This window comes from Podarcis filfolensis, assembly GCF_964270895.1.
Source record: "Podarcis filfolensis genome assembly, chromosome: 13".
Taxonomy (NCBI): Eukaryota; Metazoa; Chordata; class Lepidosauria; order Squamata; family Lacertidae; genus Podarcis; species Podarcis filfolensis.
This window is the reverse complement of record NC_139615.1, coordinates 38,840,566-38,863,722: the sequence shown is the minus strand read 5'-3', so window position 1 is coordinate 38,863,722 and position 23,157 is coordinate 38,840,566. Positions and strand designations below refer to the sequence as shown.

Here is a 23,157-nt window from a genome sequence, read left to right as displayed (position 1 = left end):
TTATCTGGCTTCTAAGATCTCGCTGCCTTTTCATTACTGCGCTTCATAATGGTTTTGATTGGTTGTACCTGCCTCATAATTGCTCTGCATTTTCTTTTTATGTAACCTGCCCCGGGAATTTTTGTGGAACGGTAATTTGCAAATACTTATAATAAATGCTATAAATACAACATCCAATCTCTGATGCCCCAGGGAAAGGATGAGGGGAAATCCTTCCTTACTTCATTGGATCGTGATGGAATCACAGAGATGGAAATCGCCCAAACATCTCCATGAATTTATGCAACTGTGTCAAGGCACTTTGCTCCCCTTCTTGCTAGCCTAAACTGACTCCCAAAACATAACAAGGAATTCCACATTAAAAATAAATAAATCAGTGTATATGTTGAAGGGTGTTAGGCAGGCCACAACAGTGGAAATAGGCTAAATAAAATTGTAGACAAGGAGGGCATCTTACGGGAGACGGTGCCAGATAGAAATGTCATGTCCAAACCAGGAGCATTTCTCCCTTTGTGTAAACAGAATATAATCAAGCAATTTGCCATTGCAGCAGATTTCTTCCAAGGTCTCTGATATTGTTATTTGGTTTGCCATTTACTTACGTGGGTACCATTTGCATTCCTAAGCTAGGCACTCAGATGGCAACAGTTTTAAAAGAGTGTAAAATATTAGATTTACACACAAATATACTGTGGTCCATGTCAGGGGAAAGGTGCATCTTAACATTTACGGGCAATTCCTACAATTCAGGTGTCCACTGGGAACGTATGTGTCATGTGCCTTTTTTAAACAATTGAACAGCTGCAGGTTTTCTTTTTCAGGTGGATTGAGCACGACACCTCAACGTTTACTGGAGGCATTTGGTTGTTCTTGAGATTAACCAGTAAATATCAGAATTTCCTGAAATTTCTTACTGGGCATTTTAAAATCTTACAGCTAAACATTAACATGCAGTACATTTATGGCACTCAGTAGAATATATTAAGGGACGCGGGTGGCGCTGTGGGTTAAACAACAGAGCCTAGGACTTGCTGATCAGAAGGTCGGCAGTTCGAATCCCCGTGACGGGGTGAACTCCCATTGCTCGGTCCCTGCTCCTGCCAACCTAGCAGTTCTAAAGCACGTCAACGTGCAAGTAGATAAATAGATACCGCTCTGGCGGGAAGATAAATGGTGTTTCCATGCGCTGCTCTGGTTCGCCAGAAGCGGCTTAGTCATGCTGGCCACATGACCCGGAAGCTGTACGCCGGCTCCCTTGGCCAATAAAGCGAGATGAGTGCCGCAACCCCAGAGTTGGCCACGACTGGACCTAATGGTCAGGGGTCCCTTTACCATACCTTACAATATATTATGTTTTCAAGCATTTAAAAGGGTGCCATAGAGAAAATAAAGGCCACTAAAGAATTGGGATGGGCAGTTGGTTTAGGGCGACTGCAGGGCAGGTGGGAAAATAATGAAGGCGTCTGAGATTGTCCAAAGTGCTTTCATCCTTTCCTCTGAAGGCAGCTTCCATCTTGGGAGGTTTTCACAGAACGGTTGGACAGTCATCTTTCAAGGATGCTCTATTTATCAGTGTCTGTCTCTGAAGTAAGGGTGAGGTGAGATGATCCTACAGATACCCCGTAACACTGTGAATCTGTAGCCTGGCCTAGTAAGTTGGGCAAGGATTTGATGGTATTTAGCTTAGAGCTTGTTTCTACTGCCAAAGCCACTATCTCCCTTCGATGGCTCATCCTCCAAAATTCATTTGCGTCACCTGGAAAGTTGGCACGGATGCTGATTTTTTGGATTTGCACAGGCAAAACGGCGGTGGCATCTCCTTGGTTCACTTCAGCTGCCGCCTGCCCACTGACTGGCAGCTAGCCCGCAACATTATCGGCTGCCAAGTTTTGTTCTTTTTAAGCATCTGAAGCACGCAGTCAAAATTTTGGGTGATGAAAACGAAATCCAGTCTCTAAAAATACTTCTGGGTGCGAGTTCCAGAGTTGGAGAGCAGCCGCCAAGAAAGCCTCTCTGGGTTCACTTCTCTGAGTGCTCTTGTGATGAGACCCCAGGGAACACGTTCCATTTTGTTTCCTGATAATGGTGGGTTTTTGAAACAACCCCAAACCGTGCCACAAAACGTTCACAGCCTTCCTTGTGTCCTTGGAGGGGAATGACTACTTGATTTCACGTTTTACTAGTACAGTTATGAGCCTTGAACAGAGAACCTGTGGAGGTTCAAGTTTGAGTATGTAGGTCGCAGCTGTTAACTCTCCCCACACTGAATTACAGTGAATTATTTTGGTTGCTTCTGCCCTTTCCTTCTTCTGGGATACATATATATTGCAGCTCAGGACCCCCAATATCTTAAGGAATGCCTGTCTCGATATGAACCAGAATCATCTTCTGAGGCCCTTCTTTAGATGCCTCCTCTACGAGAGGTCCGGAGGGTGGCAACATGAAAATGGGCCTTTTCTGCATGCTCCCCCTAGGGAGGTTTGGCCATTATACACCTTTAGGTGCCAGGCAAAATCCAGGCCCCGGGCTGATTGACATCCAATGCCCTTTTAATAAGTGTTGGGGAGTGTTATTGGGTTGCTCTTGTTTTTGTTTTTATTATGTATATTACATTGTGATTTTTCCCCTCCTTGTTAACTACCCTGAGATCTCCAGGTATACAGTGGTACCTTGGTTCTCAAACATTTTGGTACTCAAACAACTTGGAACCCAAACACTGCAAACCCGGAAGTAACTGTTCCGGTTTGCAAACTTTTTTCGGAAGCCAAACGTGCTCCGTTTTGATTGTTATGTTTCCGATTTCAGTGTTACGCTGAGGTCTGCCTGTTTTTTCTATTTATTTTGCGTTTTTGTGGCTTTTTTTGTGACTGTGTGGAACCCAGTTCAGCAACTGATTTATGGTGTGACTGCAGTACATTGTTTATTGCTTTCATTTTATGGATCAATGGTCTCGTTAGATAGTAAAATTCATGTCAAATTGCTGTTTTAGGGGTTGTTTTTAAAAGTCAGGAACGGATTAATCCATTTTGCATTACCTTCTATGGGAAAGTGCGCTTTGGTTTGGAACGCTTTGGTTTTGGAACGGACTTCCGGAACGGATTAAGTTTGAGAACCAAGGTACCACTGTATACAAATTTAATAAGCAACAACAACATATAAGGTATCTTAGGTGTTTCACTTAAACAAGACCTGCCTGCACTTTGAGATCAGCAGATGAGGTCCTCGTAGGAGTCCCTGAGTGGGATGAAATACATGGTATGAGGGCCTGAGAAAGGGCTTTTTTGGTGGTGGCTCCTTTTAAGTAGAACTCTCTCCCTACTGAGGTATGTCTGGCCACACCTCTCTATGGTTATGTGCACATCGCAGCTGACTCCGGCTTCAGTATGCTCCCCCTGCTGGTGTTTGAAGCCAAGTGCACATGATGTTGGCCGCAATCCGTAGGTGTCCTGTAGCTTCTTAAGAAACGCCCCCTTCGATGCACCAGCTTCTATCCCTTTAGAAAACGGAAGTTGAGGTGTGTGTACATTTCAGGCAGCTATTGCGCATGGGGCAGGCGACAGCTTCATTGAATTGGAGTTCAGCACAGGGAAATAAATCAGGTTATGGGCTTTGGGTGGAGACATCCTTGCTCCATTTATGGAGCAATGTAGGAATACCACCTTAGACTCAGCAATGGGGGGGAAGGGGGAGCAGAATGGACTCACTGCATTTCAAACAACTAACGCGTACATGTCTATAGCGTCAGGCAGTTAGTCAAGAAAACACCTATTTTGGGGAGGTTATTTGGAGGAGACCCCTGGTTGCTGCTTCTGCTCTTAGCAATTGCCGTTCAGTGATTTGTTGTGTGTTTTTAATGGACTGTGGTTTTTTTATGTATTTATTTTTACGGATTTTATGTATTCTTATCTACTTGTTTTTCTTGTACGCTGCCTTGTGGCCTGTGCAAGAGGAAGCCATTAAATAAATAAAAAATAAATAAGTGATCCCAAGCGGCATTTCAAATGTGATGAATTGCCTACAGTATTAGGAGCAAATGTGCAAAAAGTGTGTAGATTACTGTATGCGTCTATATTGCTGTGTGTACACATGTTGGGAAGTTGCAGCCAAGTGAGACTTTTCAGAACGCGTAAATCCAGTAAAGCAGATGTATACTAGATACACACACACACACACACACATATACATTTCCCCCAGAAATTTCAGCATGGCACTGCTGTACAATTAGAAAATGCCATTCCATATGAAGCAGCCCTAAGCCTGGTCCTTTCTTTGCAACAAGTTACACCGTATGTAACTGCTCCAGTGATCAAACTGCTTCCCCCATGTTAAACTGATCTCCTTTCATCACCTGATATGCTCGAAACTGTTTCATCTTCATTTAAGTTCCCTAAACATTTCCCCTTTCTTTTGCAATGACAACACACCAGCCTGCCGGGCTCTAGAAACAGAAACACTTTGCAAGACAGCTGCTCCTCTGCAAACCGTTCTAAATAAGCTTTGCAGTAGTTGAGCTGCTGGATCAAATCAAACCAAGGCAACCGCTCCCTCCCTCAATTTTTGTGCCATGGGTCAAATAGAGGGCACAGGGCGGGTAGGCGTCTTCAAGGTTAGGAGGAGGGGTCTAAATCTTGTACGTACGGTGGTACCTCCGGTGATGAACTTAATTCGTTCCGGAGGTCCGTTCTTAACCCAAAACTGTTCTTAACCTGAGGCGCGCTTTCGCTAATGGGGATTCCCGCTGCCGCTGTGCCGCCGGCGCATGACTTCCGCTCGCATCCTGGGGCAAAGTTCACTACCCAGAGAACCTACTTCCAGGTTAGTGGAACTCATAACCCGAATTCGTAAGGAGGACGGTACGTAACACGAGGTTCCATTGTACAGTAGTACCTCGGGTTAAGTACTTAATTCGTTCTGGAGGTCCGTTCTTAACCTGAAACTGTTCTTAACCTGAGGTACCACTTTAGCTAATGGGGCCTCCTGATGCTGCCGCACCCCCGGAGCACAATTTCTGTTCTCATCCTGAAGCAAAGTTCTTAACCTGAGGTACTATTTCTGGGTTAGCGGAGTCTGTAACCTGAAGCGTATGTAACCTGAAGCGTATGTAACCCAAGGTACCACTGTATTTAGTTTCAAGCTTAGTCCTATGCAACAGCACAGCTGTCAACTTTTCCCTTTACTTGCAAGGAATCCTATTTGGAATAAGGGAATTTCCCTAAAAAAAAAGGGGAAACATTGACAGCTATGATGCAACAAGCGGAAAGCCCTGGTGTGTGTGTGTGTGTGTGTGTGTGCGCGCGCACATGTGTGCATGTTCAGGTTATATGTGCTATTTGTACACAAATTTGAATGTTATTAATGTGGACGAGAACAAAGTCATTGAGTGTGCACTGGTTTAAGTAAGCCTTCTGTGGTCTCTGGCCTATAATTTGCGTCTTGTTTTGGTTCTGCTTCCTGACCCTGGCATTGTCACCTTCTGCCTCCAGGAGAAGGCTTTGACCTCTGACCCCTGTTTGACCCAGACATGGCCTAGGTTCATAGAGAACATTGGTACAGTATATCCTCCTGTTTGCAGGTCTCACCTTCGGCTGTGTCTACACATTTTTGCACTCATCCTTGGGCTGAGTTCTGCAAGGCATGAGAATACTGCAAGCACATGCCTTGCTACCCTTTTTTGCTCCATGGCACCCTAGGTCAAATCTCCCTTTCCTTTTCTTTTTAAGACAACAACTCCTAGAAAGACGTTTCCAAATTGTTTGGATGAGCATGCACCTTGAGCAGTGGCAATAACACCCCCCCCCCAGCCTACTTTATTGATGATTTTATTCTGTGAACTGCCCTGACATCTTATAATGAAGGACAGGTATAAAAAGAATAAATCAAATACATAAATAAATGATTTAGGCTGGGTGTGGTCACAGAATTCAACACATTCGTCGCAGAACGATAGCGCCGTCAGAACGGTCTTGCCCAGGAACTGGGAGCTCTCTTTTGGATAGAGATTATTTTTTGCAAAGCTGATCTTCCTGCGACGACTGCTCTTTGCATCTACGGAGCACAGTTAATCCGCAAACACCACTTGCCCTTCCCAACTAACTGCCTGAAGCTATAGCCCTTGCAACAGCTCTCTCCCGTTTCTACAGAACGGGACACACCATTCGATTCATGTCAGTTGAAGGATGCGGAAAACCTCCCCTGGATTGCACTTGACTATGCCTAGTCTGTTTGCCAACAATACCGCTTAATGGCAACTGAATGATGAAATATGCAGCAGCTAACACATCCGATGTGTTAACGGAAGCCAATTAGGACAAGCAGAAACGACAAAGCAGCAGGTAGAAAGTTAGGGAGATAAATCGTTCCCTCATAGCAGGGATATCTCTGCTGTACATGCAGGCAGTTCGTATTCGAGGGTGAAGCTAAATATCTTTCTTGCCCATGCTGCTTGCATTTTGCACACATTGCCGTGTATCCCTCCCCCAGCACAATCGTTGCCTCATCCCCAGAATTCCAGACAAGTTGGAAACTGTGCAAACATTCCTGCTCTTTTCTATTTTCCCCGTATTACTGCCACTCCATCCTTGTTTCCCAGAACCACACCTCTGAATAGCTCCTCTAGAGAAGGTACCACCTGCACCGTGAATTTCAGACTTTGCAGCTGGAATAAACTGGATACTTTTAACCCGACAAGTCTAAATTTGGCCCCATATCCAGAACTGCATTCCTAATTACATTATTTCTTTTTTAGATTGCTGGTTAGACTGGAGAATTAGGGAGGCGTTGTCTGCTTGCTTGTTTGAAACAATGAGGGATAAGCATTTTAAAAGGTAGAAGTGGATTGCGACTCTCCCAACTACCTGGCTTTAAAAGTCTGTGGCTTGCTGCTGATCTACAGCTTCCACCTCATTGCTGAAAAAGAGCTAAGTAATTTATTTAAATACTTGCAAGCATTTGTGTTCTTTCAGATAGCGTTGCTCAGTGTTTGTTAAACCGCCAAACCGTGAAGGGGCTTGAATGGGTATGTTTCAGGCTATAGAATCTATTGCAACCTTCTAATACAACCTTCAAACAATGCCTCTATTGCATTGTTTGAAGGTTGTATTAGGCTGCAATTCTATACACACTTACCTGGAAATAAGTCCCATTGAACTCAATGGAGCTTACTTCTGAGCTGACATGCATGTGGTTAATTTACTGTCTAAGCTCTTCCCAAATGTATTTATCCTGCAGGGGGAGTTGCAAGGGGCTATCTGGCTTGGTCCAGATTTGAAATTCAGCTCTTTGCAACCCACTTCTTAATATCTGGTGAAAAAGGCAAGGTGGAGGAACTAACACTTTCTATCTGGTCTCTCCAATGTGGTGCCCATGGGCACCACAGCACCCTCAGACACCCTCCTTGTCTCATGGCAAAGCTCTATGTCTCTCCAAATTTTAATTTTTATATTTAGTGGTTGTTGTTTTTTGCCTGCTGTTGATGCTTTTTTCTTCTTCAGGGGGCAAGCACTGCCTTTTTTTGTGTCTGTGTTTTATTTGTTTTGGGGATGTGTACAGGTGTTTCAGCTGTTTTGCCTGAACATTGATAGGTTTTCTCTTGGGAAATGAGTATTTTGCGATCTCTGCAATAATTTCTCCCAATATTCCGAAAGGTTGGGGAGCCCTGCGTTATGTCAGCCGAAAACAATAAACTGGACTGGAAGGGGAGGGAAGTAAAAGACTAAAAAGCAGAAAATATCCAGCAAGATTAGAGTAAAAAGATAGATCCAGGTTTAGAACATACATATCAGCTTGTGACAAATGTACACTCAGGTTCAAACGCACATTAATGTACTCAAATCGGCAATCACCTTTAAACGAAAAGCAAAACAAAGTTTGTGGTCTTAGTACTCAACGAAATTTGCCGTCCTACTTCATAATCGTCGAAGCAAAAAGTTCAATTCAGACAATGATATATTGCCTCCCTGAAATGGTTGCTGACCCTTTAAAAACCAATCTCCTAAAATATGATGAATGCAAACCCTGTTAAATTATGTATGTTACGTCATCTAGATTCTCGCAACCAGAAATTTCATCCTTTGTTTTCTATGAGGTCGTTGAAGATACCCCTTAGTGGATCTGAGGAGGTGAGGACAGGTTTTTTTGGGAAACTTTAGGGAAAGAAGGCAATTCATCCCTTCTTATTGCCATTATTTGAGAAGGCTAAAAGAGCAGATCTTGTCATTGAAATATCGAGATACCTCTTTGTGTTTCAAAAGTGGTTGACTTAATTAAGATTTAGGGGCCTGTTTTGGTCAGAAAACCCAACTGGACTCCCTGAAAGCTGTGTTTGGTAACCAAATGCATCTCTCATTAGCACTTTCTCCAATTCTAACAAAGCTTTTAACACTGGTGTTGTTCAGAGGTGCCCAATAAACAATGCAGGAAGCTGGTTTTATCAAACTGGGGTTAAGCGAGATCTGATTAATCTAAATGAAGGGATGTTGAATTGAAGACATATCCAGGCTGTGCCCTCAGTGTATGACTCATGTCCATAGAGCAAGGGAAACGGGCTTGTTTTTGCCAGCATTTAAGTCTCTATATTATTCCCACATAACGAGACAATAATAATATAAAATACTGCCCGATGTGCTAAATGTTCGTTCTTCCATGTTTTTAAAATAGGGAAACCAAGCAGAGCTTTACTGTAAACATCGAATTTCAAAATACGGTCCCTTTTTAGCCTATTTCCACAGTCTACTTTAGCTCATTTCTTTGTTGTGTCGGCTTAGAAAGGACTTAAGGAATGAATAATATGAAAAGGACTCTTGAAAGATGGAAGAGAGGCTTCTTTAGGTATTACTCAAGTTAACATTGCTTTTGTGATTTCTAGTCACATTAGGCTGAGCATTTTCCACCACATATACTTCAAGGAGGAATCTTAACAGATCAGGAGAGAAATTGCCGGGAAGGGAAACTGAATTATTAAATGCTGACATCTTTCAATGAACCTTAGATTTGCCTTTACTGTAAGTCTCTGCCCCCCAAAATACAAAGTCTTTGACCACATTTTCTTTAGTGATTATCTTTTTGGTTTGTTGGAGCCTAGAAACAACTCCAGTAGGAGCGAAAATTGCTTATTTGCTTTTCCGTGCAAAGTGGCGAAGTAAAATTCCAAGCCGTTACAAAAATCTTCGTCAAATCAGAACTTGTAACTTGCTTGGTTTTCGTTAACCGTGTTTCTGTAGCCCAATGACTTTACATACGACCAAATCATTATTATTAAAGAGAACAATTGTAGCATAGCCAAAGAAAACAGACACAGTACCCATTCAGGTCAAGTACTTAAGAGGAGACTGAAGGATGGTCACATTATTTAAAATGAAAAGACACATCTGATGAAGGGCCTTTTGAAAAACATTGTCAGTATTCCATTGTGGTCCTTGCCAAACACTTAATAACAATGAATCTGAATTATACTTCTCCCTCTGAGATGCCATCCTTTCATCCAACTGGCTTTGCAACATTCTCGTCAGCTGCCTAAAAATTACATTCAGAGGCGTTATATGAAGCTACTGAGGGCTGAGGCTGGGAGGCAAACTATCAAGCTATCAATGCAAAAAATTATTAAGAAGCATGTCACCCTTCCAAAGCGAGAAACCTTGCATTAATCGTGGAAAAAGTGGGAGAATAGAAATGTGTGAATGAAAGCAGGGCACTAAGAGAGAGAACTGAGGATGTGCAGAGACAGGATGCAAGTGGACAAAACAAGCTGCCAAAAGTTTGAGGCGAGGGGGAAAGTTAAGCCTTACCACCAAATGGGATAACCGGCTAAAACCTTGGCATCAGCGAGGAGGAAAGCTAAAATTAATCCGAGCACGTGGTAATCCATTAGTCCAGGCTTGGTGCTGAGGAGAAGACCACTCTCCCCGAAGTTTGCAGAAAAACATTTAAGTAAAAACAAGTAAATCAAAAAAACCCAGGCCCTTTCTACCCCCACCCACCCACCCCCACCAAAAACAGCCCAGGGAAAAGTCTTCCCGAAGTGGGGGAAATGACTTTATGCCTTGTCAGAAATGCACCTCACTGAACCTTTTCCCCCACCCACCCCCGACGATCTACCCAAAGCTTCTATTAAAAAGTGCTGCGCTTTGGGGATGTCAGGAGACAGCCAATCAGATTGCATGGCCTAAGGTAAGGGATGAGCCTATAGTTCAGAGCTGTCAATCATTCCAACATCTTTCTCTCTCTCTCTCTCTCTCTCTCTCTCTCTCTCTCTCTCTCTCTCTCTCTTAACCCCCCCTTTGCTTTTGCAACTTTATTCCTACCGCTTGCCAAGGGAAGGGAACAGACAAACCTTGAAAGACAGTTTTCCAGGCTAACAAGATTTCTTCTTTATATATATTTATATATATATATTTAAAATCTCCCAGGGATGTGCATTGCATGGCCCATCTGGTGTGACACGATAAGGCAAGCCTCTTGGAAGGTAAGGAAGGGGGGGCGGGGAGGGGGAGGGAGTAGCCGGATTCTGAATTTCGTTTCAGTGCAGGAAAAATGCACTAGATGCAGCTAAATGGCAAAAAGCAAAATTCAGTGCAGCTCGCAATGTGCAGGTCCATGTTAACTAGGCACCGAGTGACCCGTTCCTATTTTATTTAGACGTCTTTCCCACCCTAGCTCAAGGGCTCAGGTCTGGTTAAAATTCAGCTTTTCGCTCACATTCTTCGCAGGGCACTTTTGAGACTGAGAAGATCAGTTCACTGGGGTGAGGAGAGATTCTCTCCTTCACAGAGGGTTATCCCACACCTATGAGAGGCATGGCATTTTGCCCAGAGCAAAAGATTTTTTGGGGTTTGTGTGTGTGTGTGGGGGGATTTTTGTACACTTGATGTCAGAAACTTCCTCCCCCTTTGCGTGCACGTCTGAATGTTGTTAAGGTGCGAGCAAGAAAGAGGGAGGCAGAGGCGTTTTGAAGGAGATGGACGCCAACAGCCGGTGCAGTTTCATGTTAAAAATTGAGCGCATGGAAAATGCCCCAAGCGATTTATATGAGCAAGAACTTTGGGTGTTGCGTGTCAAACGGGTACGCAATATGGACCTGCCTTATAAATTCACCGGAGGAGTGTTCTGTACAATTACACTGACTTGGCAGGCTAAAGTGGTACAATTCTGGACAGCACCACTTCACATTGCATGAGAGAGGGGATGTTTTCTGAATGCTTCCTGGCTTTAAACAGCGACACCCTGGGAGTAGTAAACAAGCGTATCAGAGAGAGAATTATGCTGCACATTTCTCTCTGGCAGCCTGTTGTTGTTGTTTTTTCATGCCAGCGGAAAGATTTAAATGAGGGAGAAAATTCAAAAATATGACATCGCCCTCACCTGAATTTTTAAGTTGTCCAGTGCAGAATCTTACCATCTCAGCCAACTTCTTCCTTCTGCCTGACACACAGAATGGGCCCTGAATTATAATATCTGTGGACACACACACACAAACACACGCCGCTCACAGCCCACACAGAGACATGAGGGCATGTTGCGGCTTCTTAGACCATGTTAGGTCAATCCATGCGTGTGATCTGACATCCAGTGCCTTGCTCCATATCTTCCTTTTTCAGAAGCCACACTTCAGCTGCAGGAACTACTCCCTGAGTGAGCCTGCGTAGCCCAATCTCTGCTTGCTTCCTGGCAAATTTGGCCATCTGGGGAGGAGTGCTTCGATTTGAAAGCTGGTTGGAGGTTTTATCCAAATGCTGACAGCCGGTGAATTTATTTTGGGGAGATCACTTCACTCTTAATTGATTTTGCACCAGTTATTATCAAATAATTGTTTCACTGTATCTGCTGCTAGCTGCCTTGCACATCAAAATTGCCAGGAAAGATAAGGCATCGAACCCTTTAAATAAATAAAACACTGACACTAAGGGTGGGTGTTACAGTGCTCATACTGTAATATAACGGTAGATTCATTACATATGAAATGTGCCTTGGTGGATGGGGTTCTGCTCACGACCTGAGCTTTGTTTATTGCCAAATCAATCAATATTAATTGATATTGATTGATTGTCATATCTGAGGACTGACGGCTCATCACCAGTAGCAGCCATATGTGTACATTAAGAGTGACTCCGTGCAACATGACTTGAATGGCACAGCTAGATCCAGTGTGTGTCTGTAGATAAACAGATGGTTTTACCTCACAAGCAGGTGAGTACAGCTACAAGACCTTTCGGAGTTCCTACAGCACTCGTGGATCATAGGGTGATTAACAAAGTGCGTTTTGTGACAGAGAGCGGGGATTTCAAATCTGATATCCCGCAAGCAGCGGTTTACCACTCCAAAGGCACTAGAGAGCATGCGCAAGTTATGCAGCTCGCTTTGAAAAGAAGTTGTTATGTACTGAGGTTCTCACCCTGGGCCAGCAGGGGAATACTGTAGATAGTTTTCACTCAGGTCCACATATGCAAATAAGGGATTGAAAGTGAGGTTCAGTGATTGGATAGTTACAGAAAATGGTTACTGTTGCGTTCTAGTGGAGCTCTATATAAGCAGGCTGGCTGAACCCTTCAGTTCAGTTCTGGCCTGTGAATAAACGAGCTGTTTGAAGAATCGCTGTGTCGTCTGATATGTTCACCCACAACTTAACAGAAGTAACTTCATAATTTTAAAATCATAATATAAATGAATGCAAGTGACAAGCTGAAATGGTCATTGCAGATTAATGTGCACATATCACTTAACCCTGAATACTTGCTCCCCTTGAATACTTCTTTTTATTTAGCTACTTTATTGTATCAAACAATGTGGTGATTCAATTGCGGCAAATAGGTGCATTTCTGATTTCCTTTTTCCTTTCTTTAATTAGAGGAATAAAGGAAGCTGCCTTTAACTGAGAGAGACCATATTGGCCTGCCTAGTTCAGCACAGTCTACAGCCGGGATCGCCAACCTTTTTGACCAGTGGGTACATTGGAATTGTCTTGCAGGCCGGTCACAAAATGGCTGCCGGGGGGCACGGCATAGCACAAAATGGCTCCAAAATGGCTCACACGTAGAGAGAAGCTCTTTACACCTCTCCTCCATTCAGAAAAGATGGGAAGCTGAGTACCCAACCCTGACCTCCAATGAAATGTGGACATGTTTCTCTGTGTGGTGTTCAATGCAAGAGAAGCTGAGCCAATGCAAACAGGAACTGAGCAGGAATTTGTTTATGAAGTACAGTGGACGCTCGGGTTGTGAACGTGATCCGTGCGGGAAGCACGATCACAACCTGCAGTGTTCACAACCCGCAGCGCCATGTCTGCACGTGCGTGGGTTGAGATTTGGTGCTTCTGCGCATGCGCAAAGGGCGATTGAGCGCTTCTGTGCATGCGCAAGTGCCGAAACCCAGAAGTAACCTGTTCCAGTACTTCCGGGTTCGGCACGGTGCACAACCCGAAATTGCGCAACTCGAAGCGTCTATAACCCGAGGTATGACTGTATCCCATTTGAGGGAATATTCACAGTGCCATAGGAGGTACTTTAGAGCACTCTGGTGCTCATAGGTATCACGTTGACAATTCCTCTTCTACAATGACCAGCAGTTCCCAGGATTTAAGTTTCCCAGGATTTAAGTTTTTTCCAGTCCTATCTCGTGGACACGTTGTGGGGATTGAATCCTTGCGATCCAAAACATGCCACAGCCCATTTCGATGCATGTGTATCAGTTAAGAGGAGACTGTAACTTACTACACCAAGAGTTGCCAACCATGGCGGTTTTCACTGGCACTGCAGACTCCCACCCCCTTTTTAAAGCAAGTCTCTAGCTCTCCAAGAGAGAAAGTTATGGGGCAAAAGGCACAGGAACCTCCCAAGTGATTTCTGTGCAATGAGAGTGGCGTTGGGACCACCTTGCAAAAAAAGCCATAATGACAGACAGCCTAATAGTAAAATAATCGTCATAATAACAGCGCTCGTCTCCAACGTGCTCCTCGTGGGGTTCCCATCAGGGCATTTGGCTCTTCACATTGGGCAGGCCACATGTGGAACTATGCGGACCATGAAAAGACCCAGCAGGATCTTTTTAATTCCGTTCAGGACACCACAGGTCCAGTTTGAACGTCTGGCGAGCGAACCCCATGCCATTGCTTCCAGGGGCGCACAAGCAAATTTCACCTCACCCGTCCTGTTGCAGCCAGGCTCAGGAAAGAAGGGTCATGTTTTCCATAAAGCTGACTAGCTCTCAACTCCTGGGCTTCTTTGGGAGGGAAGGCACAATATATATTTATTTAAATATATTAGCTATGTTGTTTCTCTCCTGCAGAAAGCTCTCCCCCACTCCTGCCCCAACCCTAGGAAAAAGCCAGAGTGGAAATGGCCGGTGGATTTTGCCACAGGGCGCATGACGCGTCCGAGGAGAGTTTGCCTGTACTTGTCCCGCATTCTGCAGCATAATCAGCCGGCTGGCCTTGCAAAGGTGAAAGCCATCTCCGAAGCAGCTGCCTTGACTTCCACGAAATCTACCCTGAGGGGGAGAGTTTTACGCTGGTTTTGGAAGTCAGGTGAACAATTAGAACGCAGGCAAAGGAATGGTCGGTTGTGTCTAGGAGAGTCAGCAGAAAACAAAAAACTCCTGATCCGAAAAGCCAGACAGGAAGAGGAAAGGGCACAGCCGGAGGCTGTGCTGTGCCAGCTTGTCACATTCAGGAGATCAGGATGTCAGGGCACAAAATCTGACTCTTAAAACTCAACAAGATGTAAAACCATCTCCGATGAATGAGGTTGGGGCCCTATGTAGCTCAGCAGAGGCGGCTGACAGTGCATAGTGCTGATTGGCCCCTGCAACCGCCGCAAAGGAGTTTTGCCACTTAATTTTAAATTTATTTATTGTCGTGGGTTTTTTTTAAGAAAGCAAAGAGATACCGTATTTTTTTGCTCTATAAGACTCACTTTTTCCCTCCTAAAAAGTAAGGGGAAATGTGTTTGCATCTTATGGAGCGAATGCAGGCTGCGCAGCTATCCCAGAAGCCAGAACAGCAAGAGGGATTGCTGCTTTCACTGCACAGTGATCCCTCTTGCTGTGCTGTTCTGGCTTCTGAGATTCAGAATATTTTTTTTCTTGTTTTCCTCCTCTGAAAACTAGGTGCCTCTTGTGGTCTGGTGCGTGTTATAGAGCGAAAAATATGGTATTTAAATAAATAAAAAGTACAGCATGAAAAGGACATGAGGACATAGGAAGAAGAGTCCATCGGGCCCAGCATCTTCTCAGAGTGGCCAACCGGGTATCTCCAGGAAATTCGGGGAATGAAAGCAATAAGAGCCCTCTTTGCTGTCGTCCCCCGACCTCCAGGCAGACAATATTCAGAGGAAGGTTAAACTGTAAACCTAGCTATCATATCTCTGCTATATTCGAAAGGGTTCGAAATTCTGTGCTTGAGAAAAGTTGAATGATATGGCCTGCGTTGTTAATTCTGTAGCTTAAGAAAAATTACAGGGGTTCTCTTGTTTTGCATATTTTCTTGCTAATTTAAGCTGCTTTGCATACTTTGCTTTCTGTTTCTGCTAATCATGCTAATCCGTTAATCACGGGGAAAGCGAAGGAGCTTCGCAGGCCACTGCAGTGAAGTGGCTGACAGACGGATGAGGCATCGTCCACTAGGAAGTCCTCTCATGGAAGCATCCCATTCATTTCAATAAACCTTTTATTATTGCTGTTCATTTTAACATCATAGCTTTCCATAGATTACATCCCACATTTAGTCACTGAGACGGTGGCAGGGATGTTGTTTGGATTTTGTGCCTCGGACGTTGAAATAAAATGGTCCAGTCTTGGTTTAAAGAAGGAGGATTCGGAGTGGGTTACTTCTGAGGAAGAATTTGAGCAGCCATATTGAAGAGCGAATGTTAGCATCGAAGAATCGGAAAGCTCGTTTTCCCCCTCAGTCCCTGTCATAAAACTCACTCGGTGGCCTTAGAGCAGAAATGGAGACTACCAAATGTTGCTTGACTCCTTTCAGCCACAGCAGGGATGATGGAAATTGTGGATCAGAGGAAATAGCTGTGTTGGTTAGAGCATGGTGCTGAAAACGCCACGGTTGCAGGTTCGATCCCCGTATGGGGCAGCTGCATATTCCTGCATCGCAGTGGGTCGAACCAGGTGATCCTCAGGCTCCCTCCCAATACGACAACTCTATGATTCTAGGATGCAGGTTCCCTATCCCTGCCTTAGACAAATCGCTTTGCCTCAGACTGGGTTAAACCACAGAGCCTAGGACTTGCCGATCAGAAGGTGGCCGGTTCGAATCCCCGTGATGGGGTGAGCTCCCATTGCTCGGTCCCAGCTCCTGCCAACCCAGCAGTTCGAAAGCATGTCAAGGTGCAAGTAGATAAATAGGTACCGCTCCATCGGGAAGGTAAACGGCGTTTCCGTGCGCTGCTCTGGTTCGCCAGAAGCAGCTTAGTCATGCTGGCCACACAACCCGGAAGCTAGACGCCGGCTCCCTCAGCCAATAAAGCGAGATGAGCGCCGCAACCCCAGAGTTGGCCACGACTGGACCTAATGGTCGGGTCCCTTTACCTTTTTACCTGTAATAAATATGAGGGCAACATTACCGAGGTGCCGTTCAGTGTTGTAAGAGTTGCAAGATAAGGAACATGTAGTGCTCTGAAAACTAAAGAATTGTATATACACACAAACCTCGTTTGTCAAACGGCTCTGTTTTTGAATGTTTCAGCTCCCAAATGTCAAAAACCTGGAAGTAAATGGTCTGGTTTTCTAACGTTTTCCAGAAGCCGGATGTCCGACGCGGCTTCCGCTTGAATGCAAGGATTACGTTCGACAACTGAGGTTTGACTATATAAAAGGTAGTGACTCTGTGCCCTTCCAGATATCGCTCAGCTACAGCTCCCGTCTTCCCTGACTGGGCTGATGGGTGTTGGAATTCAATATCTGGAAGGCCACACAGTAAACCTTTTAACTGTAGCATCCCTTTTCGGGGACAACCTCCCGCTAAATATCCATGAGGCACCTTCACTGATTTGGGTGGCAGGTTCATTTCCCCCCCACCCCCTTGCAGTGAAAGGGCTTTGTCCTTTAAGGAATTTGGCTCAGTTTTAATGCTGCTTAATGATTTTGTGTCTTCACTTTTGCTTTTATTCGTTGAATTGTTTGATTATACATCTGGCTAAACGCATGCCACTTTGCGTACACAGGTACAAAAGTGGCTTCTTAATGTCATAAATAGACGGTGCCTATGAGAAGGGGTTTGAGTGAAGGATGGGAAGAGGTATAATTCAAAAGCCACCCAATGGGCTCAGTAAAATCCACAGCGTGACATACCGTATTTTTCGCTCCATAAGACACACTTTTTTCCTCCTAAAAAGTAAGGGGAAATGTGAGTGCTTCTTATGGAGCGAATGGCGCTGCGCAGAGAGGTAGATCTGCGTAGCGCCCCTTCAGCGAAGCGGGAGGAGGAACAGAGCCCCTTCTGTTCCTCCTCCCGCTTCGCTGAAGGGGCGCTGCGCAGCTCTCCCTCTCTGCGCAGCACCTGTCCTGCAAAGCCAGAGGAGGAACAGAAGGGACTCCTTCTGTTCCTTCTCCAGCTTCACTGAAGGGGCGCTGCACAGTTTTCCCTCTCAGAGAGGGAGAACTGCACAGCGCCCCTTCAGCGACGCACCTGTCCAGGCTTCTGCCTTGGCCGTGCGCAGCCTCTTCGGGCAGGGGGAGCCTTCATCCCGCTGCCCTGAAGAGGCTTGGCGCGGTTATCCCAGAAGCCAGAACAGCCACACCGTATCCCAGAAGCCAGATTCCTCTTGCTGTTCTGGCTTCTGGGATTCAGAATAATTTTTTTTTGTTTTCCTCCTTCCAAAACTAGGTGCGCCTTATGGTCTGGTGCATCTTTTGGAGCGAAAAATACGTTAATTATGAAGGGGATGAAATGGTTTTTTTCTCCCCACTTTCTGCTGTTGCTACTACCACCATTCCTACTTAGTTCTTGCAGAAAGGTAAATAGGAGATCTGGGGAAGAAGATTTGGGGAGCTGGTGGGGAGTGTTCACTTCCTGAGAGCTTAGATGGTGATGATGAAAATTTATATACCGCCATTTGTCCAAAGATCTCAGGGCGGTTCACAAGATAAAAATACAGGACAAAAGCACAACATAAATACAGTGGTATCTTGGTTCTCAAATGCATTGGTACTCAAACTCCTTGGTTCTCAAACGCCGAAAACCTGGAAGTAAGTGTTCTGGTTTTCAAACATTTTGGAAGTCAAAAGTACTTCTGGAACAGATTAAGTTTGGCGCTTTTGTTTTTTCTATTTATTTTGCATTTTTGTTTTTGAGGTTTTTCCGCTTAATTTGTTTTTGTGACTGCGTGGAACCCAGTTCATCTACTGATTGATTGATTGATTGTGTGATTCCAGAAATGGAAAAAAGCCCCCCAACCAAACAATGACTATCATCAGTGCAGGTAAGAAAGAAGAAAAAAAGTTTTAATTTTATCATCTACAATACTGTCTTATTTATTTTATAGTACAGTACATTGATTATTGGGACGCAGGTGGCACTGTGGGTTAAACCACAGAGCCTAGGACTTGCCGATCAGAAGGCTGGCGGTTCGAATCCCCACGACGGGGTGAGCTCCCATTGCTCGGTCCCTGCTCCTGCCAACCTAGCAGTTCGAAAGCACGTCAAAGTGCAAGTAGATAAATAGGTACCGCTCCGGCGGGAAGGTAAATGGCGTTTCCGTGTGCTGCTCTGGTTCACCAGAAGTGGCTTAGTCATGCTGGCCACATGACCCGGAAGCTGTACGCCGGCTCCCTCGGCCAGTAAAGCGAGATGAGCGCCGCAACCCCAGAGTCAGTCACGACTGGACTTAATGGTCAGAGACATGTTTTGTTGCAGCTGGGGCAGGTGAAGGCGTCCGGTTGTGCTGATGGAGATGCGCCTTTGCGTTTCTTCTCTCTGCGCTCCTCCCAGCAGTCATGACTAAGGTGGCTTATATAACCAACGTAGTCCTGGCTTGTACGGCTAATACCTGGAGGGTGACAAATGCCCCATCATGTCTGTTTCCTGCAGTGGCTGGGTGTGCTGGGAGTTCCAATGAGACATAGGCCGTGTGGGATTGAGTCTGGGCAACGTAATAGGATGGTTGCTTACCAGACATGTAAATTCGTAGAGGCAACAGTCAGTCTCTCTTTGCAGGGAACTTGTTGCTCTGTGAAGGAAATCTTCTTCTTTGGTGATCACTCGTAGCCTAGTAAGATTGTCTTCCATAAACACGGTTTTAACAGTGAGACCGTAAGTGACCGTGGAGGCTAATTCTGGATCCACACGTCCTTCCACAGTGGGGACATAGGTTTCTGGGCGGGAGTTAATCACGGTGAGGGTTTGCCAAGCATGCCTTCCTCTCCCTTTCGTCCTGAATTTGAGCGTCTTCAAAGCCTTTGGTAAAGGCTGTTCTCCAATTGGAGCGCTCACAAGCCAGTGTTTCCCAGTAGTCGGTGTTTATACTCCATTTTTAAAGAGAGTCTTTAAGCCTCTTTTGTTGACCACCAGCATTACGCTTTCCATTTTTAAGTTTGGAATAGAGTAGTTGCTTTGGAAGACGATAATCAGGCATCCGCACAACATGACCAGTCCAACGAAGTTGATGTTGAAGAATCATTGCTTCGACACTGGTGATATTTGCTTCTTCCAGTACACTGGCATTAATTCACTTGTCTTCCCAAGTGATGTGTAAATTCTTAGAGGCAACCGTCAATCCCTGTTTGCAGGGAACGTGTTGCTCTGTGAAAGAAATAGGGGACATGGGTGGCACTGTGGGTTAAACCACAGAGCCTAGGACTTGCCGATCAGAAGGTCGGTGTTCGAATCCGCACGACGGGGTTGCTCTGTCCCTGCTCCTGCCAACCTAGCAATTCGAAAGCACGTCAAAGTGCAAGTAGATAAATAGGTAACGCTCCAGCGGGAAGGTAAACGGCGTTTCTGTGCGCTGCTCTGGTTTGCCAGAAGCGGCTTAGTCATGCTGGCCACATGACCCGGAAGCTGTACGCTGGCTCCCTCGGCCAATAAAGTGAGATGAGCACCGCAACCCCAGAGTCGACCACGACTGGACCTAATGGTCAGGGGCCCCTTTACCTTTAACAACTCCCAGCACCATTAACAAATGACATTTCCCAGAATTCTTTGAGGGAAGCTGTCAGGGAACTGCCATCGGAACTAGAGGAGGAGGAGGCGAGGCTCCACAGCGATGCTGGAGAGGGGCCAAGCAGGGAGAGAGGCAGGTCTCCTGTTGGGGAAGAAAATCAGCGCAACACCAGGGATAGAGGGGGGCCAATGGTCGAAGCAGAGAGCAGGCTCCGGGACTCTTCACTGGACACCAGCGGGGAGAGCACAGGTCCTCCGCTACCCACGCCCTCCCTGCGCAGAAGACTTCCGCAACCCCTAAAGCCATCACAGAAGCCATGACTGTTTAAAGCAGGATGATACTGCTTTAAATGTGTAGTGCAGATGGGACTTGTGACAGGGATTCAAACCTCTCTAGGCATATACACAATGTTGACCTCTTACAGTCGCTCATGGAGAGCACAATGGTAGGACTAGCTGGTTTTGAACCTGGTTCACCAGATTACGAGTCCACCGCTCTTAACCACTACACCACACTGGTTGTGATTGATGGAAAGATGTCATGGGAGTGCAATGAGTGGACTGGCTCTTTCTGTGCTGTTCCTTGTGGGGGTGGTGTCCAGTTCTTTCAGGCTGCCCCCAAAGTGTTTCTGTCATAGATCAGGATGTACTGGCAGATCTCTGAGTGGTCTGCAGTTGATCAGCTAATGACTTTCCCCACTTACGTTAGGCTACTGAAGAAGACTAACTAGAAACCGGCTTTTGCATGAAAGCTCAGTTCTGTTTCGCTGCTGAGGACAAAATTCCTAAGATCCAAATATGCTCAGAGGCACCCTGTTCTTTCATTCTAAATGTAGGTCTTTTGCACCTGGCTCCATTTACTAAATCTTTAGAATTCCAGTAAGAAAACAAAGTAGATCTAAGATAAGCCTGCTCTAGATCTAGGTACACAATCCACTGGGGTGTTGTTTTGTTCCAAGTATCCAACCCAGCAGAAATGAACAGGAGCTGCACAAACAGCACTGCAATTAATTCTGTGCCAAGGCGATTCTATAACTTGAACAAGTTTATGCAAATTAAACAGATGTAGATATGGCTGCTTGTTTTGTATAATTGATTCTGCCTCTGTTAGTCATGCAGAGAGGAGGGATTGAACTAAGCCCATTTCACACTGACTGCTGAAATCCTGCTTAGTTCCCCAATCTTTCCAAACTGCTTCACTTACTTGAGGACTAGAAACTAGATTTTCTAAAAGGGAGGGCAGGGAGTACATAAACTGAGATTGTCCGCATGCTGAATTCTGTGCGCCATTATTTTCCTCAGATATAGCAGTGGGGAACACAAAGCCCTGAGTTAAAATGTATTGTGTGTTAGGAAGCATAATATTCTTGTAAAATTGCCTTGATTTTTTTTGTGTGTGCTGCAATAATAGACCAGCTTTCACCAACCTAGTATCTAGCTGAGCTAGCCAAGGCTGATGGGAGTTGTCGTTCGAAACATCTGGAAGGCCACAGCTTGGTGAAGATGGACATAGACTTTTCTTCTGTTTGTCAACTTCTAGAAATTCTGCTTTTCCACCAGCAGGGAATGGGGTCTTGGGGTCCTCAGATTGTATAATGTGCCACACCACTTCGGAGTGCAGATGAGGGCAAATCTCATTTTTTTAATGCTCCCCTATGGCAAATGGACAAATAAAAATATAAATAACAGCAGGGCATTGTGGCACTTTAAATACTAATAATTTTATTACTGCATTCATGGACCACAGTCAACATCATCAGATGCATCATGAAGTGTAGTCTGCAAAGGGTTATGCCATAATATATTTGTTAGCCCTTAACGTGCGACAAGGATCTTGAAGCCCACCCAGAAGTCGCTCTAATGTAGTCTAAGTGTCCATGCCTGCAAGATTTTTGCTGTGTCCGTATGCCGTTATTCTCACCAAAATGCCAGCCCGTATATTTTCTCCACCATTTAATCTGGATTCACCATTTCTGCTGCGGGGCCGTTATACTCTGCATATTTTCAGCTGAAACAGTAAATCCCAGGGAAAGTAATATGGGATGGTATTTGGGTGAGGCCAACAGCATGTAGACACTTCAAAACATGTACTCGTGGGTCCACAATAAAATTCCCCAGGTAAAAATGGCCTTTGTTGTTTTTGTTGCAAGAGAAAACCCTTCTGGTGACTGGGAGTGGCTGCCAAGACCATATAACACCGTCCTGAAAGATCTGCATTGGTTCCAAGTGCATTTCCAAGCACAATTCAAAGTGTTGGTGCTGACCTTTAAAGCCCTAAACAGCCTCGGCCCAGTATACCTGAAGGAGCATCTCCACCCCCATTGTTCAGCCCAGACACCGAGGTCCAGTTCCGAGGGCCTTCTGGCAGTTCCCTCGCTGCGAGAAGTGAGGTTATAGGGAACCAGGCAGAGGGCCTTCTTGGTGGTGGTGCCCGCCCTGTGGAACGCCCTCCTGTCAGATGTCAAGGAAATAAACAACTATCTGACTTTTAGAAGACATCTGAAGGCAGCCCTGTTTAGGGAAGTTTTTAATGGTTGAAGTTTTATTCTGTTTTTAGTGTTCTAAAAACAGAAGAGTGGCCGGGGAAGCCCAGCCAGATGGGCGGGGTATAAATAATAAAATTATTATTATGAATTATTACCTCCCTGGCTGTAAATGCAGATCTGACCTACAGTACATTGCTGTCACACAAGTTCCAGTGCCTGGCCACTCCTCTGAGCACTTGCACCAGCTTTCAGTCATGGGGGAATTTCAGCACAAGAGGGCAGGTGCTTTCTCAAATCGTAAGAAGAAGAAGAAGAAGAAGAGGAGGAGGAGGAGGAGGAGTTTGGATTTGATATCCCGCTTTATCACTACCCAAAGGAGTCTCAAAGCGGCTAACAATCTCTTTTCCCTTCCTCCCCCACAACAAACACTCTGTGAGGTGAGTGGGGCTGAGAGACTTCAGAGAAGTGTGACTAGCCCAAGGTCACCCAGCAGCTACATGTGGAGGAGCGGAGACGCGAACCCGGTTCCCCAGATTACGAGACTACCGCTCTTAACCACTACACCACACTCCC

General features: G+C 45.3%; 1 protein-coding gene across 1 annotated transcript in view; it reads right to left on the bottom strand.

Moving 5' to 3' along the window:
• The window catches only part of WNT3 (Wnt family member 3), a 45,338-nt gene extending 35,390 nt beyond the window's left edge, over nucleotides 1-9,948 (bottom strand). The window contains exon 1 of the mRNA XM_083583435.1: nucleotides 9,783-9,948. Coding sequence (XP_083439561.1) covers nucleotides 9,783-9,862 — 80 coding nt within the window. The 5' untranslated portion in view covers nucleotides 9,863-9,948. The remainder of the gene's footprint in view (nucleotides 1-9,782) is intronic.
• Nucleotides 9,949-23,157: the final 13,209 nt, after the last annotated feature.